Raw genomic sequence first — 19,694 nt, 5'->3', positions numbered from 1 at the left:
TTCAAAACAGACACATTTGAGTATGCTAATAAGATTAGTGTCATTGGAGAAAAACGAGTTAATTTTATTACTTTTTATGGCACTTAGTCATATTGCAATTTATATTATCTAACTGTTTCCTTCTGGTTCTATGTCTCCCTAGCTAGACTGTAAGTTTCTGGAAAGCAGGCCTCCCTGTACCTAAAGTAGTCCTGTGGATTCTACCACCTACATATGTCTATAGTCATCTTCTTTCTAGCCCCATGAGCAGTGTCCTCATTTTTCTCCTGTATAGATGATTGCAACCACCTTTTTACTGGTCTCCAAATCTTACAGTATAGCTAGGGAGACGAGGAAAACCAAATGGAAATATTTAAATAATATAAAATGTTATACAAACATATAAAAATATAATATATAAAAATAACTGCTATTTTTCCCTTGAATGCTGACATTTTCTTTATAGCTCTCCTCCCACCTCTACCTATATTCTGACTTTGAATTATAACTATTAAACTGCACACACACACACTGTCAATACAGAGGGCTGGAAGGGCCAATGTTGTATGAAAATGCAGGGTCTTAAGTTTTGTTTTGTTTAGGTTTCTAAAATTATACTGAATTACATGGAAGCTACAACAAAATGCAAAGTTTTAAGGTCTCCTGAGTGAGTTATGTAGAAACACCAGGCTTTACACATGCCTAATGAAGTGTTAAAAAGTCCGATTAAAAAGTGTGATGTTGCAGTGGGAAGAGGAGGGAATCTTCAGGTAAGCTAGAGAGTTGGGGGGAAAAAAAGACTTTTTTTTTTTTTTTTTAGAAAAGCACAGAGATTTTACAGAAAAGAGTGAAAGCAGGGAGCAGCTGTTAAGGTCACAGTCCCCTACCAGGACTGCAGGGAGCTACAGGTGAGCAGTGGGCTTAATCCAGAGATGAGCAGAGACAAGGTGCTGAGTGGTCCAAGTCACAGGTCAGGAAAAAGAGGTTAAAGGAAAACAGGAATAAAAATCCTGTTTTGGGGTGGGGAGCACAGAAAAAGGGCTGGAAACGGTGATGGGAGTATCCGACTTTTGCATACTTGTAAGCTGAACGAGCTTGAAGAACAAGGTTAGGAAGGGACACTGTTAAAGATAAAGGGATTACTGGCCGGGTGTGGTGGCTCACACCTGTAATCCCAGCACTTTGGGAGGCCAAGGCCTGCAGATCACTGAAGATCAAGAGTTCAAGACCAGCCTGGCCAAGATGGTGAAACCCCATCTCTACTAAAAATACAAAAATTGGCTGGGCGTGGTGGTGCATGCCTGTAATCCCAGCTACTGGGGAGGCTGAGGTAGGAGAATCATTTGAACCTGGGAGGCGGAGGTTGCAGTGAGCTGAGATCACGCCATTGCCCTCCAGCCTGGGCAACAGAGCGAGACTCCATCTCAAAATAATAATAATAATAATAATATTAATAATAATAAAGATAAAAGGATTACTTACAACAGGGCTTCTTAAACTTTAATGCACAGACGAATCATATGGGGATATTGTTAAAATGCAGATTCTAATTCAGGAAGGCTGGAGTGAAGCCCAAGAGCCTGAATTTCTAACAAGCTTCCAGGTGAAGCTTTGCAGCTTTGAGTGGCAAGGATACGCAATATTAAACACGAACACTTAAACATTTTTTTTTTTTTTGAGACAGAGTCTCACTCTGTTGCCTAGGCTGGAGTGCAATGGCGCGATCTTGGCTCACTGCAAGTTCTACCTCCTGGGTTTGTGCCATTCTCCTGCCTCAGCCTCCTGAGTAGCTGGGACTACAGGCGCCCACCACCACGCCTGGCCAATTTTTTGTATTTTTTGTAAAGACGGAATTTCACCGTGTTAACCAGGATGGTCTCGATCTCCTGACATTGTGATCCGCCTGCCTCGGCCTCCCAAAGTGCTGGGATTACAGATGTAAGGCACCACACCCGGCCAAAACATTTTTATATGCTGGGTGTGGTGGCTCGTGCCTGTAATCCCAGAACTTTGGGAGGCCAAGACCTAGGGATTGCTTGAGCTCAGGAGTTTGAGGCCAGTCTGGGCAACATGGCGAAACCCCCTCTCTACAAAATACAAAAATTAGCTGGGCATGGTAATGTGTGCCTGTAGTTCCAGCTACTTAGAGGCTGAGGTGGGAGGATTGCTTGACTCTGGGAAGTGGAGGTTGCAGTGAGCTGAGATTGTGCCACTGCACTCCAGCCTGGGCAACAGAGCAAGAAAAAAAAAAAAAAACCTAAAACTAAACAAACAAAAACCACTTTTTTACAAAATAAATCAGTCAATGAATCTGTGCTTCCCAGTATAGATATCTTCTGTGGGTTTATCAAAGACTTATATATCAAAGATAATTATGAAATTATCCTCCCTTTTACCCTTAGTTAACGGCAATGAAGAGATAATCCACAGTGCCCCAGTTCACACCAATAATAATATATTTGAGAGCATAATCATTGTTACATGTCTATTTTAATAACAAGATAACTACTTTTTTTATTTACAGCAACACGTTTGCACATTAATGTGTCTAAGAAAACAACCTGTGATGACAGAAATGTTCTATATCTAGACTGTTCAATAGGATAGCCACTAACCACTTGTGGCTATTGAGCACTTGAAACATGGCTAGTATACCTGAGGAATAAACAGCCACATATTGCTAGTGGTTACCATGATCATCAATATCTGCTAGCATTACCCAGAGACAACCAGATGTTATTCGCCTTCTGATTGAAGTAGTCCTCCTATCAAGGCTCTAGATTGAGCAACCAATTTACAAAAGAGACTCCAGATGTCCCCAGACCCTACTCTAAGAACTGATGGTATAAAGGAACTTATGTACCTGAGGCCCACAAAAGGCAGCTGATAACAGCCAAGGAATTTAATTCTTTATCTAAAAGTAGGATTCTCCTATTCAATCATTACCCAAAGTAATAATGACTGGAAAGTCTAGCCCACCAAATATCCCATCTTTGAGAAATTATATATAATGCTGAAACATACACACACACATGCACACCCACACACACAGAATTTTGAAGGAGAAGATGATATGGGGTTGAGCTCTAGCCATGCCTTCACTACTGTGTAACCTTTGGGACCTCTCTGATCTTCAGTTTGCAAGTCTCTTTGCAAACTGGAGTTAATAATAATACCTACTGGAAGGGTGTTAGGAAGGTAAGTTTCTGAAGGGCAATGTATATTTTCAATATAATCCTATACAATGGTTAATTAGTAGTCATTAAAAGGGAAGGCAATGCCATATTTAAAGCAAAATTCAAGGAACCAACCTAGAATCTTTTGTTGTACAAAATTTGTGTTACACATGGCCTTGGATTCTTTTATGACAGGTATTTCAATCCTTCATATTTGTTGTAGTGGGACATAACTGTTAAAGAATGAGCATGCTGAAGCCATTTGGGAGAATAATGGTAAGTGCTTTATTTAGTAGTATGGGGTCTGGTAAGCATCCTCCCTGCTAAGATTATACAGAAAATAAAGGAAATTGCAGACTGCTCATTTCCCTTGTACTCATCCTAATCTTGTGGAAACTTCCTGTAAAAGGCAGTTATAGCATTAAAAGTAAACTGATTACATACTCACCGGATACTACCAAACCAACAATTGCAGTCCTTCGGGAAAAAAGGAAAATAACATACTTATCCTTTTTACTTTGTATTAGTTTGGAAGAACATGGAAATCCTAGTGATGGAGAAGCAGACTCATGCCAGAGGCAAGGAAACTATTTAGAAACATGGTTACCACTTAGTAATTCCACTGAGAGGCAGGCCTCATTAGCCAACAGACTGGTTAAACTAAAGAAAAAAAATCATTTATTAAACAAAGTACACCATGAAAATAGGAAGTTCCCATTGATCTAGGCACACATTAACTACAGTTTTAAAATACAAAATTTTAATAACATCTGCTAAGGAGTAATGTTAAGGGTAATTTTAGAAATGGAAATAGGCACTTGTATTTTATGTGCTTTTAGAACCTCATATTTTGGCATGGCTGTCTCCTCTTTTGGCTTCTCAAGAACACAAATATCTGATGAGAGCTTCTAGTGCAAGGCACAGTGTATGTGAAATGCTAAACTGCAATAGTATTAAGTCCCAATAGGAAGCCAGAGGGGATTCCTGATTTTGACTCCAGTGTCAGTCCATATAGCTTCATTTTTATACATAGTCAAGGCTTTGCACCTAATAAGCCTCTATTACTTAAAACCACTGCTAAAAAGGATGCCAAGAAAATATAAAGGGCAGCCTCTACCTTCAAGTCACTAAAATTTAACTGGGAAAACAAATTTAAACTCATAAAAAATGAATCAGCAAAAATAATAATTATCAACACAGGTATAAACAGCAAAGGCAAAAATAAAAGAATCTGAGAAGACCAATTCTGAATTCATAAGAAAGATAATTACTATGGGCTGAGCAATGTGCAAAAAAGAAAAGAAACTTTGAATTGGAGAGTGGCATGCCATCTGCCAGTGTCTCAGTGAGAACAGCCTACTTTTTGCTGTCCTTGTGAATAAACCCTGGTCTGATACCTATATGGAACTCAGAATCCACTTGTACCTTTCTTAACTTGGATCATATCCTATACTGACAATTACTTGGCAACTGTGCTTTTGTTCCTCCCTCTTTGACCCATGGATGCTATTGATAATTAATTACCTCTAACAGGTCATTAAATGGTTGTGGCTAATTCCTAAAGCTGAGTGCAATAATACAGTCACTTATGATAAGCAGTTATTGTGACTAGCTTCCTTCCCACAGGCCCATTTAGAAAACACAACTGAGCAAATATAAGTCTCTCTTTTCTTGCTGAGCCCGAATGTGGCCATAGAATTCTTCTTGATTAGTACCAACTGAATGGCATTGGAACTTAAGACAAAACTGTGATCTATAGTTAGCTTCTCACATCTGGCTGGATCCACCTTTCCTAACTGAACTATCCCTCTGGCCTTCACCAGTATCTGTCTAAGCTCATGGTACACCATGGACCACCCTTTTCTGTGTTTGGCTGGAACACAGCTTTCAATCAGGGATGTGCTGGGAGACAGGATGACAAAAATGGTTTCAAGGAAAGGGGGAGTAGATGATGAAGGACTAAAAAGAGCCAAGTACCTGGCATACTTACAAAAACATGGCCCCATTATAGACTTAGTGATTACAATTTCTGAGCTGGGGTCTAGGATTTTAAGTACTTGCAGTGTATTTTAAAAAAATTATTATAGAACATTTTAAATTATAAAATAGTAAAGAGAATGTGTTCATCATTCATCTATAACCAATCTTGTTTCATCTATATCCTTACCCATTCTTCCTACTCCTCACCTACAATCCACCCCTCCTCAGTGGATTATTCTGAAGCATAATGTTTCATCTGTAAATATTTTAGTACATATCTCTGAAAGGTAAGGACTTGAAGAAAATGTTGCCATAAACCAATACTTAAACAAAAATTCCTTGCTCTCATCGAATCTCCATGTTTCTCCAGTTGTCCCAAATTTAAAAATAATTACGTCACAATCCAAATAAGGTCTCACACATTGTCTTTGGTTGCTGTGTCTCTTTACTCTTAAGGTCCAGACACCTGGATAGATCAGTCAAGACCTCCTGAGTATAGAGCAGCCAGTGATTGACAGTCAGACTAGAAGATCTCTTGGCTTTGAACAGTAGCACCATTTCTGACTGCTTCAGAGTAGAAGACTCTGAGCTCTGCCAAACCAAAGCAAATTTTTTAAAAGCTGGTAAGATCTTTAACAACTGGGTGACAGAACTACAAATGCATTGTTGAAAGAAGGGCACCAAAGTGTCCCAGAAATGGCATAGGACCACCAAAGGTTGTGAATGGTTTGGTGATTATGTCTTGGTCGTAGAGCTGACAGCAATCTTTAAAGCATTAATTTGGGCTATTGATCACCTCTTGCTCCCTTTATGTAAGCTGTGTGTGGAATGTGGAAGTCGCCAGCACAGTGCCTGGCTCATGACAACCAAGATTGTCCCAAAGACTGTACTGACGATTTCCGTGACACACTGGAACCTCAAACAGATGCAAATCTTCAAAAGAGAAAGGCCTTTGCAAATGACCAACTTTCCTTCTATTTAATCATAATAACTGTGATAGTTTCATTTATTGATGGCTTACTAAGGACCAGGCCATGTGTCTAGCAACTGGTAATTATTTGTTGAATGAATGAACAAGAATACTGAATGCTTTACATTTAATCCTCAGAGCACAGAGCCCCTGTCACTATTTTGCCATGGAGTTTATTACTATCTCTGACAAAATAATAGTAAGAACTAGGACATATTCTTACTATGAATTCTTAAATCTGTCCTAAGTAACTATGTATATTATTATCTCGTTCATCAGCACAACAGCTCTATGAGTTAAGTGCTATTATCCCCATCTTATCCAGGCCCAGAGTTTCAGTAACTTGGATAAGAACACAGATTATAACTGATGGGACTTGATTGAAACTTGAGCAGCCTAACTGGTTAACCGTAGTCCTGCAAGGGGAAGAGGCCAGTATCAACACTCCCACGTATAGGTTCTTCGCAAGAATAAGTTCAAAAAGTCAGGTTTAGAGGTCATGTCTAGCACAGACCATCACCAACATTGCCCCTTTCTTTCTTAGAGTAAGGACAATGCCGCTGCTGAGGCAGGAAGCAAGTTACATAAAGAGACCTCAGAAATCAATGGGATGTTTTTTTTGGGCACGTTGACTGGTTTAGCACCTCTGTTCATTCGTCAAACATTTATTAAGCACCTGCTACGTGCAAAAAACTGCTAACAGGGCACTACTGTGCACGCTCATTCTCAGAACAACAATCCTGCGATTCCTGGAGAGGGATGGTAGGAGTGCTGCCTTGTTGCGAGGTTCTCCCAACTTCTTTTTTCCCTCGGGAATTGTTCTCTTCAATGTGGCACCAAGCGGCAACCTTCATTCTTAGGTCGCACAAACCCGAGAAGGAAGAGGAAAACACTGCACGTAGGGCGAGAAGAGACTTATATCTGGGAAGATGCGTCAGGAACTTGGGAGCGCTTGGGATTCAGTCCCCTAGGGTGGTTCATGCATAGGCTGGCTTTCTAAGTAGAGAAGAGATAATAGAATTTGCAGAGCCAGAAGCTCTGACTCCTGTGGCTGGGCTGACCTTAGGCTCCAGCCCGCAACCCCAGTAGGTTTCTGTGCAAATATCTTTTGAGATGAATGCATACATTGTCCTCTAACAATGCATTCGTGACAGCTGTCTATCCAATCGGTCCGCCTCCGTTCGGAGCAGTTCGTGCCACACAAGCATCTCCTGCGCTATAGTTATGCAACCTCACTCGCAGCGGGAGTTATTTCCTCCGTTCTGGCTGCGCCAGATTCATGTAACACGCCTACCCTGGGCTTCAATGGAAGTCGTTCTCCATTAACAATCACTCCGGCTTTCGGAGATGAATGCCCTGACAGCATACCCCTTGCGCAGTAAGAATCCAGGCAGCGAGGCGAGGTGTTAAAACACACATACATTCTCATATTCTCTCTCTCTCTCACACACACACACACACACACACACACACGTCGTGCATGCAGCTAGGGGACTGCAGTAATGCAACTAGGGGGACAGCAGGAGGAGCTCTCTTTGCACAGTCCCTGCTTCTAACCCCCACTAACTAAAGATGAACTCATGCCAGTTCCATTCTTTGCTCTGCGAGGAAAACATACACAAACACACGGCAGAAGAGATTAGCCTCCAGATTTCCCCTCTGAGCCACACTGTCCTTCTAGCCTCTTCGTTCAAGCAACCCGGATATTCCAAGCAGAGTAACGGGGAGTAAAGCGCCACAACAATGCAACCTCCCTAGCAGCTCCCCTCGCAGCTCCCACCCCCGCCCCCTTTCGCGGCGTGCCAAGAGTTTGGAGCGCGCGCACGCACACCGAGCACGGTGCAGGGCGGATATCCCTCCGCCTCCCTCCCCCTTTCCCCGCTAAGTGGCTCGACAACGATTTGGGAAATGAAGGGAGGAGGGAACTACTTTCCTGAAACTTGCTATGCTGCAAACGACTTCGAGTTGCAGTGATTCGCCCGGAGGCCGCGGCTTTTAGTCCTACCCACACACCCTCACAGCCCGGGCACCCCGCTCGGCAGCCCCACCCCGCGCCCGCTCTGGCCTCCGGGGGAAGCGAGCGGCCGGGAGAAGTCGCGAGGGACTACTTCGCCTCCTTCTCTCGCGGGCGCCCCTGGTTCGGGCAGCGGCGGCGGCGGCGGAAGGAGCGGGCGGCGTGAGCGCTTCCGCCGCCCCCCTCGCGGCTCCCCTCTCTCGGGCGTGAGGAGCTGGCCCGCTGAGCTGTTGGTGGGCACCGGCTGGTGGGGAACCTGCGGCCGCTCTTGTCCTCTCCCGCCGCTCTTCGGGATCCTGCCCCCCGGACCCGGGCCCGCCCGCTCTTCTCCGGCCGGGTGGGAGCGATCGGCTCGCCTGCCCCTCGCCTCACACGCTCCCCGCCGCCCCCTCCTTCCCCCTGAGGAGGAGTCCCGGCTGGAGCGTGTCTGGAGGAATCTGCCGCCGCGGGGTCCCTAGCCCGGCTCTGCCCGCGCCTGAGGACCGACCCAGGCGCCGCCGAGGGTTGAGGGGCAGCCAGCGGCGAGGCGGGAGATGGTGGGGTGGGCTCCGGCAGGACCGCGCCGCCGCTGCCCGGAGCCTGGGCTCGGCACCCCCCCGCCGGCCCCCACCGAGCGGAGCTCTGCTTCCTCCTCGCCGCATCCCTGAGGGAAGCGCCGCCTCTGCTCCCGAGTTCTCCGCCCGCCGGCTCCTTCCTGGCCGGACCCCGCTGCGCTCCACCCCAGTGGCTGGAGGAGCTGCTCTCCAGTCAGCCTTTGCAGCCCCTCTGTTTTTCCCTTTCCACCGGGCCTCCTCGGATCCCTTGGCTGGGCACTGAGGCGGGGGAAGAGGCTGGGGTCGCCACGGCGGAGGTTGCTGCCGCCACCCCCCTGTGGGGGTGGCCGGGGTTCCCGGCTGGGGGGGCACCGTTCTGGGTGAGGCATCCACCATGGTGAGGCCCCTGTGCCGCTGCCCCCGCGCCCCCCCGGCCGCCGCTGCCTCCTGCCCCTCGGTGCTGCTGCTGCTGCTCCCCCGCCTGCTGTTGCTCCTCCATCTCCAGATCGGATCACGGTGAGGGAAAGATGAGCGAGGAGACGGCGACTTCTGACAACGAGTAAGCGCCTCATTGATCTCGATTGCTAATCCCCCTCCCCCAATCCGCCCTCGGCTCTCCCCCGGACCCATCCGAGACTTGGGTGCCGGAAAGCTTGCGACCCTGGAGAGTTCGGTGCATCTTCTGGAGATAGCTGATTTCTTTGGCCATTTTTAGTGGCAGCACCCCTCCCCACCCTCCCACATTTAGTTGCTTTATTTTGGGGAAGGCTATTAAGTGTTGGGAGAGGATGGCAATTGTACGTCCATGAGATGGAATAATGTGGGTGGATGGAAGTGGAGCAGAAACTACCCCTTTGCCTGTTAGAGCCCTGTCCCGTCCTTTTTCACTCACATATCAGTCACCCTACCGTCAATATCTATCCTGCTTCCTTTATAGCTGTTTCACTTGGAAACTAATGTGTGGGAGCACCTCCTGCAGCAAACTGCTCTTGAATCTTAATTCGATGAGTCAGTGACTCTTAAATACCGATTAAGCCTTCACCCTCTCCCCCCTCCCGCTTTTAAACTTATGACCTATAAGATTCTTGTAAAAAATAGGGTTAGGGAAACATTTTTAGAATTTAATAGGATTAAGGACACCTGGAGTGTGGGAGATGTTGAGCTAGAGTTTACCTTTGTGAACATTGAACGTGTCTTCATTAGGAACGGAGGAGAATTTTGAACGCTAATTTTTACCTTTCAGCTATGTGAAAACACATGATTTACGTTGATTTAACCGAATTTACATTGCTGAATATGTTGGTGATTTCATCAACTTTTAGAGCATTCTGGTTTAAGTTTTTGCTTATTTGGGCTTTCTCCTTGCTTTCCAAACGAAATACTTCGTCTTTTAAATGTTTTGCTTTAACGTTAACAGCTGCATAGAGAAATAATGGTTGGCAACACTTTTCTATTGAGAAGGGATTTAATTCCAAGCGGAATATTAGCATCCGTTTTCTTGTAATTAGGTTCAACTTTTGTTTACCTTTGGAGGGTTGTAAAGAGTTAAGTGAGTTAGGACTTAGTCCTTTGGATGCATGCCTTTAAATACAGCGCATTACTAAAGTCAAACGTTTTTGAAAGAACTTTATAAAGTCTAGTGCCGAGTCCTGTTTAACGTAAAATAGCTAGAGAAAGGCCAAGCAACATTTCCTCCCCCCTTACTCCCTCCCCACCCCAAAACACACGCTTCTGCTGAGCGGGTCGTAGAAGGAGGTACACTGCTGCAGTGTCAGTGCAGTGTAGAAGCAGAAGTGGCAGCCATGTTCTCTCTCTTTTTGTGAATCGCCCTCATTTGCATAGCACACTCTTCATTCATAAAAAAAATAATTAAACATCCATCACCTTGGACATCTTGAAAGGATTTCCCAAGAAAAAAAATTCGCGACTTGTTTGTCTGTGTGTAGATTTTCGAGTTCAGAAGGTAAGAAGAACGTGAAATTTTAGGTTAAATTTAAAAACACACACACACACAAACAACTACCCCTGTTCTGAGAATGTTGACACAGTTATGTGGGAAATATCAGTTCGGGGAGGTGCTGGGATCACGTGATCGCCTCCATTCATAAAATACCTGGCTGTCCATTCACAGTGCAGTACAGTGTCTCCCTGCCTTCTGCAGATTAGATCTACTTTGAGGGAGATCAAGAAGTCTATTTCAGATAATGGTTATTTAGGAGAAAAGCTGCTAAAAACGCTGAACGGAATGACGGTAACTTTTATTGGCGTCTTTCAAACAAATAGTTTGGATCAAAAATGTTAGGTTTTCTTTTAGAGATGGGAAAAGACTTCTTACCAGTTGAATTTTTTTCTTAAAGCAGTTAATATCTTCTTGTTTCCTTCTTGTTGCAGCTAATAAAAAAAGCAGATGATGGAATGTGAATTCACACGTGTAAAATATATTTTTTCTAAATGGCCGTTTTTTAAATACTTGCCATAAATAACTTGAGAACACAGATTTTTTTGTGTGTGTGTAGTGATAGTGCATTCTACTGCTGTTAAAATAAACTGAGAAAATACTCCCAGTGATTTAATCCCCAAGATGTCGATATTTGAAACACCGAATGGTAATCTTCAGTGGGAGAATTGCTTTAAATATATATTTTTAAATCCAAATGTACTTAGAATGGGACACCTTGGAAATTACCTCACTCACCCAGACTTTTAAAATCGTTTTTTCACAGATTTATCCTGCTTTATTAATAAATTATTCCCTAGGAGCTTTGTAATACTTTTAAGTTTGGGTAGGGCGATAATAATATTTAGCATAATATTTTGGTTAACTCTTCATGGGAACAAAATCTTGGGGGTTTTACTTTAAAAAACTCTATTATATTAGAAAATAATGTGTTCTTCTGATAATCAGTTTTACTAGAGCCAGCAATTTTGTTTGCTTGTGCATTAGATAAACCAGAGTGAACTTATTTGGAATATAGCTTATAATATGGTAATTTATATCGCATCTTTAATAGGTGAACTAATGTTTTGAAATGGAAATTTATTATTTATAGTCATATATTATGAAGAAAGATATGTATCATGGCAGAAGCCATTAAGGCCTTAGCACAGTTTAAAACTGCCCTGTAACATGGATTTTATTTGGGCCTTACATTATTTTCCCCTTTTCTCTTTTTTAAAGCCATTGCTCATAGGGATTTAATTACAGTAGGGACTATTCTTAGCATTCTTTTGTTTCTTTTTCACCTGATTTCAACCTTCAAGAAAAGTGAAACTAACCAGTTTCTTGGGAAACCATTAACCCTTTCTAAATAGCCATTGTGGTAAAATCCAGTAAGGCCTCATTCTGAAATCCTCTAGTACATGCTCTATTATTTGAAATTAAAGTTCTGTATAGAGAAATGGATAACTCCTAGGCTGACTGTGAGAATATATTTAATCAAGAATTAGTGGGGGATCTGTTATGTGTAAGGATTTGCTTTAATACCAGACCAAATAAGGAAGAAATAAATTAGAATAGAGTAAAACATTTCTTAGATGGTTTCACATTTATGTTTAAATATCTTACTTTTCAAAAATGGCAAATAAATGTACTCTAGAGCGAAACAGTTTGTGTTATAAATAGTAGAGGAAATAGCCACATAAATGTTTGTTTTGTAGGTAATTTGCCCAGAGATTGTTTAATACTCCAGTCAAATGTTTCCGATAGATACAACTGTACCATATTTTACATTATTAGCCTTCTAAATAGAGTTTTAAACATTTAAAGGCATATTATATAATACTTAGTTTTTGTCCTTTGGTATTGAGTGTATGTAGCACTACATGTCCTTTTGTCAATTTGGCCAAAACATTTGGAGAAGTGAAGTAGCTGAAATAATAAGCATTTTGCTTATTAGGCTCACATTAGCCAGAAACACTTGCTATGTCAGTATTAGGTTTTCTAATAGCAAGTTGGGATTATATTAGATTTTGGAATTAGGTTAATTAGAATTGGAACACGTATGATAAACGTGCTATGTTGTAATCTGAGTTTGAACCATTTTTCCATAAATAGCAAATTTTTGTGGTTATATCATTTAGTGCCTCATTAAAAAATATACCCAGTGGTGAGTTATTTTTGATGATAAGTGTAAATAAACATATGTTCACCCCATACATTTTACATGTGCATATGTATGTACACATATACACACACATATGTATATAAAATTGGAAAACATTTTAGAAATAAATGGAAGCATTGGAAAGCTGTGTATATACATCTAATGTTTGTTTATATAGATGTGGTGTATACATAATATAAAAATTTGCTTATTCAGTTGACCAATGTAAAAATCAGTTAAATGACTGCATACTTGCTTCAACTTAATTTCCCTCTGCTTTCTCACTTAAAAGTTTATGATCCTGAATTATATATTTTAAACATATTATGATACCATACCTAGAATTCCTCTCCTTACAAACTTTTGTAAATTCGTCATTTTTCCCCAGAAGACCTTCTCTCTTACCCTCTTTCAACACTCTCTCCCTCTATGTTGCCTCTGTACTTTGTACATATGTATATTAGTTTTAAATTCATATAATATTGTGATTATTTACTTATTTATATGACCGCTATTCTGTAATCCCCCACTTTTGTTTGTATGCCTAGCACAGTGCTTGATGGCAAATGCTCTACAAATGTGGTTGAATTAATGGAGCCATATTACCTCACTTTTTTTGTTTTCTCTGAATTTGTACATTTGAGATCATTAGCTGTGTTAGAAAAATAGGCTGAAAAAGAGTATGGGAAAAATAAATTATTACCTGTTTAAGAAGGCTTACCGTATTTTTTTTAAAGAAAAGACCAAAATTGGCCTGATTTTTGACATGTTTTGTTTCTGCAAGTTTGAGAAATAACTTAGATCAGGCTTAAAACTGTCCTAAATGCTGTTGGGATGTTTGGATGTGCTGGGCCTCTGAGTTATGTGGTATATCTGAAGACCCGTGTTGTATCTACAAGAAGGTAGACATTTGTGTCTCTGTCTTTTTTGGCATAGGAAGCCCAACATTTAGGAATATGTATCTCCAGCTATTTATCAGTTTTAAGTTCTTTAAATTGCTCTCTCTTTCCATGGTTCCACATTAGTGCCAAGGGTGAGGAACTGACAAGGGATAAAGAAGTGAAATTGATCAGGAAAGGGTAAACAGCAGCAGATTCCCTGATTTTATACTGCAGCTGTTGGTGACTGAGAAGTGCCTAAGGGGAAAGTGTAACAATTTAGCCTTTTCTGTTGTATAACTTGAACTTGACTAGTCTTACCCAGTCTGGGGAAATGATTGGTAAAGACAAGCCTGCTTTTCTTCTCCATCTTTCAGTAGGAACTGGAACAACATTAAAAATGCCAATTTAAAAAATGCTTCACCCCATGTAAGAGTAGTAGTTTATTTCAGATAATGTACAAAATGATTTCTAAAGTGAATAATAATTTATTTGCAATTCTACCATTAAATAACAGATGTTAACATTTTGGTATACATGGAAACCTTTCTTATGTTGGTGATGAAACATACTCATTTATTAGATTTTTACTGTGTGCCAAGCACTTGCTTTATCAAAGCATTATGTAGTTTATGTAGCTATATATATATGTGTTCATTCTCAGTGGAATGGAATTGCACAGTGGGTACAATTGTAGCTTAATGTGATATTTTCTTAAGTGGTTAAATATTCTAGAATATAATTTTTAGTGGCTACATTATGTTCAGTGTATGATATACGTTAGTTTTAATCAGTCCGCTGTTGTTGGGTATCTTAGTTATTTTTGAACAATATTGCATACCATCCTGAGTTCTGTCTTCATCCATATCTCTTACTTTTCCCTTGAGATAGTCTAAGAATGGAGTTAAAAGAGAGACAAATATTTAATTTTATTCTTTCTGCTAAATTGCCCTCTAGAAAATAAGTATTTAGTATATGAGAGTGCTTACACTTTGAAATGTCTGCACAGTTGTCTGATTTTTCTTTGCCAATTTTGAAGGCGGAAAATGAAGTCTTATTTTTTAAATGTGCTTTATGGTAAAATAAAATTGATTTAAAAACGTATTAGGCTGTTTTGGGGTAACTGGAATGTCTTTAAATATTATAAATAGAATTTAAGTGCTCATGTAAAAGCCATTTGTACATCGTTTATTTAACTCTTACCATCTTCTATGCAGTATGGTATAGTCTAAAGAACACTGGCCTTGAAATTGGTAGATGCATTTCTTTTGTAGCTATTTTTAATTTATTCTCTAATCATGTACTCTGTAGATCTCAGTTTGCTGATTTGTAAATTAAAGAATTTGGACTAAGCATCATATGGGCTCTTCCTTTGTTGATGGTGTATGATTTAGACTTTAATTTTATTATATTGTTATTTTTGACATACTTAAACGAAATACTTAAGAGTAGAAGTGGTAGGATGATGAGGTAAAAGCACGCATTTTGAACAGTTAAGATGCAAAATTTGGAAACAATTGGTATATTAATAATCTTTCAAGACTTATGTTGGGCTTAATAGCCATGTATCTTTGATGACACAAAATTTTGTATTACTCGATTTTGTTTTTTATTTATCAATTTTTTAAAGAGGCAGGGTCTTGCAGTGTTGTCCAGGCTGGAGCGCAGTATAGTGGTATGATCATAGCTCCCTGCAGCCTTGAACTGCTGGGCTCAAGTGATCTCCCACCCACACCTCTTGAGTAGCTAGGACGACAGGTGCGCCACTACACCTGGCTAATCGTTAAAATTTTTTGTGGTGATGGGGTTCTGCCCAGGCTGGTCTCAAATTCCTTGGCTCAAGTGATCCTCTTGCCTTGGCCTCCCAAAGGGCTGAGATTACTGGCATGAGCCACCATGCACAGCCCTCATTTAAAAAAAGAAAAATGTATGGCCTCCATCTGTGGATGAATAAGTAAACAAAAGGCTATTGGGCTTAAACACCAACTTGATTAGTTCTACAAGGAATATGCTAACAAGATACCAGTCTTTATGCTTTACTTACAAAAGTAAACCTTTTCACTAGGTCCTTTATACAAATCAATAATCTAACACTAAGGGATAACAGTATATTAGTTTAAGAAGTTAACTCAGGTAATGAATTTTGTTATTCTTTAATGTTTAGATTTATGATAAGTATTGTGTCATAGCTGCATCTCAGAATCCAGAACCAAAATTATTACATATCTGTGAGATTGTTTTTTTGCGGTACTCAGAATGGAAAACAGTTCATTAATAATGAATTTTACGCTAAGGCGTTATGTTGCTATAGACAAAGGATTCTTAAAATTCAGAGTCTTTGTGGGCTTGAAGGAAAATGTGACATTAATCTTACTAATCTCTAACTGAAATATGTTAACATTCATAAATTAAAGGAAATGTTAACAAGCCATGACAGTATTAGAGATACTTGTGACAGCAAATGTATTAGTTTTAGTTTTCATGGCCGCTGTAACAAAGTACTACAAATTGGGTGGCTTAAAAAACAACAAATTTATCCTCTCACAAATACTAAAGGTCCAAAATCAAGGAGTTGGCAGGGCCATGTTCCCTCTAAAACCAGTAGGGGAATTGTTTCTTTTGTCCTCCTTGCTTCTGGTGGTGGTTGGGAATCTTTCACATTCCTGAGCCTGAAGCTGCGTAACTCCATGTCTTCATCATCACATAGCGGTGTTCTCCCTGTGTGTGTCTATCTTCATTTCAATGATACCAGTTATTGGATTAGGAGCCCACCCTACTGTAGTATGACCTCATCTTAACTAAGAAGGTCATGGGGCTAGGACTTCAACATGTATTTTGGAGGAGACACAGTTCAACCCATAACACCAATAGAAACTACAGATTTTTTTTTTTTTTTTTTGAGACGGAGTCTTGCTCTGTCCCCCTGGCTGGAGTGCAGTGGCGCGATCTCGGCTCACTGCAAGCTCCGCCTCCCGGGTTCCTGCCATTCTCCTGCCTCAGCCTCCCAAGTAGCTGGGACTACAGGCACCTGCCACCGCGCCCGGCTAATTTTTTGTATTTTTAGTAGAGACGGGGTTTCACCATGGTCTCGATCTCCTGACCTTGTGATCCGCCCGCCTCGGCCTCCCAAAGTGCTGGGATTACAGGCGTGAGCCACCGCGCCCGGCCCAGATTTTTTTTTTTATAGCACAATTGCTGTTAGCTGTTACAGCTATCTTGAAATACCATTTATAGTCATCACTAATTTGAAATTATTATAGTTATTAAACCTATTGCTAGAGCATATATTTTAAAGTGTTAATAAGGAACCACATTATTACTGTATCCAAATGAAAAATATTTTGGTCCCTATGTCAATATAATTAATTTCTTTTGTAATACTATATATGTTGTTTTAGGCCCCTAATATTGTTCTGAGAAAGGGGTCATAAGCTTTACCAGACTGCCAAAAACATCCATGACCGAAAAGGTTAAAATCTTCTGCAATGGACAGAAGCCCAGAAGCCTGAACCCAAAGATAGAAATATAAAATAGGAAGAGTAAGAAACATGAGGGTAAGATGAATAACTTCAACATACAGCTAACAGTTCCAAAAGAATAGAATAGAGGAGAGGAAATACTGCAAAATAGTGGCTGCAGATTTTTAAGAAATAGCAACTCAAACCTCACTCAGTGAATTAAAACAAAACAAAGCCTCACAGTCAAATGGGGTTTATCTTGAGGATGTAAGAATGGATCAACATGAGGAAAGCAGTGCATTTTATCACATTAGAAGATTAATGGAGAGAAATGATATGATCTTAATAAATGCCAGAAATGTCATTTAATCTCTGCCCATAATAAAGTCAATGTTCATAAATATAGAGACAAATTATTTTTCTGCTCTCTAGAATTTTAGGTTTTTAATTTTTCTGATTTAAAACAAGGGTGTGGGATTTACTCGACTTTGGGGTTTTAGTCCAAGAGTTCTAGAATCATAACTGATTTTATTTTTTTGTATTTCTGAATTAATATATCATTTCTGTTACTCAGATGTAGGATTGACTGGTGAAAATTGCCTTGTGTCTGAAATTTCTGAGTTACCTTGCAAGGCATTTCTTTCTGTGTTTGGAGAGCAAATAATAACCTTTAGTAAATTAAAGAGTAATTGGAATTAAATTTTAGTCTAATATCAGTTTAATAATTTTATGTCTAAATTTTATCTATATAACAGGAGTCATAATTTGGATAAAGGCCATTATGAACTTGGAATGTGGAATGTAATTCTTTTTCCTGGTAGTATTTAGTGATACCATTGCATGTGATTAAACACATTTTACTTGAGCTGTTCACGTGGTTAGGAATTACAGTTACAAATACACAGTGTTTTTAAATGACTTCTGTGTATTAGCATCCTGTAGCAGGATTACCAAAAATTTAGATAAAATTTAGTGAGTTGTGTCTTTTCTGATGCCACTTTTTCAAAGTTACTGTAACTTTTACCACTTCAGAGTGTTTTATTAACCTCAGCACAGTCATTAAACTTTTTTTTTTTTAACTGTTTTATTGTGTTATTTTTATACTGTGAGATTGGAATTGGGGAGTTCTGGGGTTTCCCCCCTTAATATGTAAAAGCATTATTAAATATTTCAGAATTTTTAGTTGCTGGATTATATATATTGACTTTTTACACTTTCAGGATAGATTTGAACAGGGACCATTAGTAACTTTTTCCCAAAGAAATTCAGTTCAGTGGCATTTGAATGAGTGCTTACTAGGCACTTGACTTTTGCCTTAACTTTGCAGATACAAAGATAAGTAAAACTTTAAAATTGCTATCACAGTCTAACAAGGGAAATAGATACTTCTGAAATGTGATGGGTGTTCTGGTTATAAAGTTCTTCAAGGCTCAAGGAGAAAATGATTCTACCTGGGAGTGGATGGCAGGATGGTGACTGTGTGTAAAGGAAGGCTTCAGAAAAGAAGTGGCATTTTAGGAGTCAGCCATGAATGAGAGCATGGAAAGGGGGAAGGGTATTCCAACCAGGAAGAGCGGGGGCAGAAGACAAGCATGGAAAGAAGGCAAAGTTGGAGAAAAGGCAACACCGTTATGGATACAGTTGTTTGGAGGAATTGTGAGGGGATAAGGAAAGTGTTAAGGGACCAGATTGTGAGTAGTATAGATTTGTGCTTACCTGTGTATCACCAACTGTGGGGCAAGGGGTGGTTGCTAGGCCTAAAATATGAGACACAAGATGAGCATGGCAGAAGCCCCTGGAAATCAGTTTTTCTTGAAAAGTTGAGGAATATTTATCTGACTGATTAGTAATAAGATGAATTTTGAACAGCGTTCCCATTAATTTTATAGATGAAACACTCAAGAGTTCAAAGAAAATTTGTTCTTTGAGCTACCCTCCCTCTTCACCACAACTGTCTTCAGTCAGTAAGCATACTTAATGAGAGGCACCAGGTGAAGTTTTCATTATGTAGGCAGTGGGGAATCAGTATTTTAAGTGAGGGAATGATAATCCAATTTGTGTAAAGCAGGGCTTGTTAGGACAGTTGATTGGAGGCAGAAGAAAATGAACTTCAGTTGATGAGGAAGATGTAATAAGGCAACAAAACAGAGCTGGGAGAAGAGCATTTGGAACTATTGGGGATTCATATGAGAAAAAATTAAAATGGCCAACGATTATTTGACTGAATGTGAAGGAAGGAGTAGGAAGGTTGTGGGATGACTTGAACATTTTAAATTTAGGCTGCTATAATGCTTTTAAATGAAAGTGGGAATAGAGGTGGACCCGGTTTTTTAAATGGGAAAATAACCCCATAATTTTGATCTTTTTTAGTCTGGGTGCTTACTGGATGTCAAGATAGAAAGTGTCCAACAAGGTGCTTTAACTATAGGTTGAGTTCTCAAAAAGGTTAAGAGCGTAGAGTTATAGTGACATCTTCAGCATACGTAGTAGTTGAGGCCAGTGGAAAATTTCCCATGGAGAATATTAAGTAATAATGGAAAGATGACAGATGAGAAACAGCAGTGTTTTTAAGGGAGAGCAGAAGAAAGAAGAGACACCAAAAG

General features: G+C 40.3%; 1 protein-coding gene across 1 annotated transcript in view; it reads left to right on the top strand.

The window, feature by feature from the left end:
• Window positions 1-8,316: 8,316 nt before the first annotated feature.
• The window catches only part of SPRED1 (sprouty related EVH1 domain containing 1), a 103,976-nt gene continuing 92,598 nt past the window's right edge, over window positions 8,317-19,694 (top strand). Inside the window, exon 1 of the mRNA XM_021940405.2 lies at window positions 8,317-9,211. Coding sequence (XP_021796097.1) covers window positions 9,180-9,211 — 32 coding nt within the window. The 5' untranslated portion in view covers window positions 8,317-9,179. The remainder of the gene's footprint in view (window positions 9,212-19,694) is intronic.

Source organism: Papio anubis, chromosome 7 (genome assembly GCF_008728515.1).
Source record: "Papio anubis isolate 15944 chromosome 7, Panubis1.0, whole genome shotgun sequence".
Classification (NCBI taxonomy): domain Eukaryota; kingdom Metazoa; phylum Chordata; class Mammalia; order Primates; family Cercopithecidae; genus Papio; species Papio anubis.
This window is presented reverse-complemented; position numbering and strand designations above follow the sequence as displayed.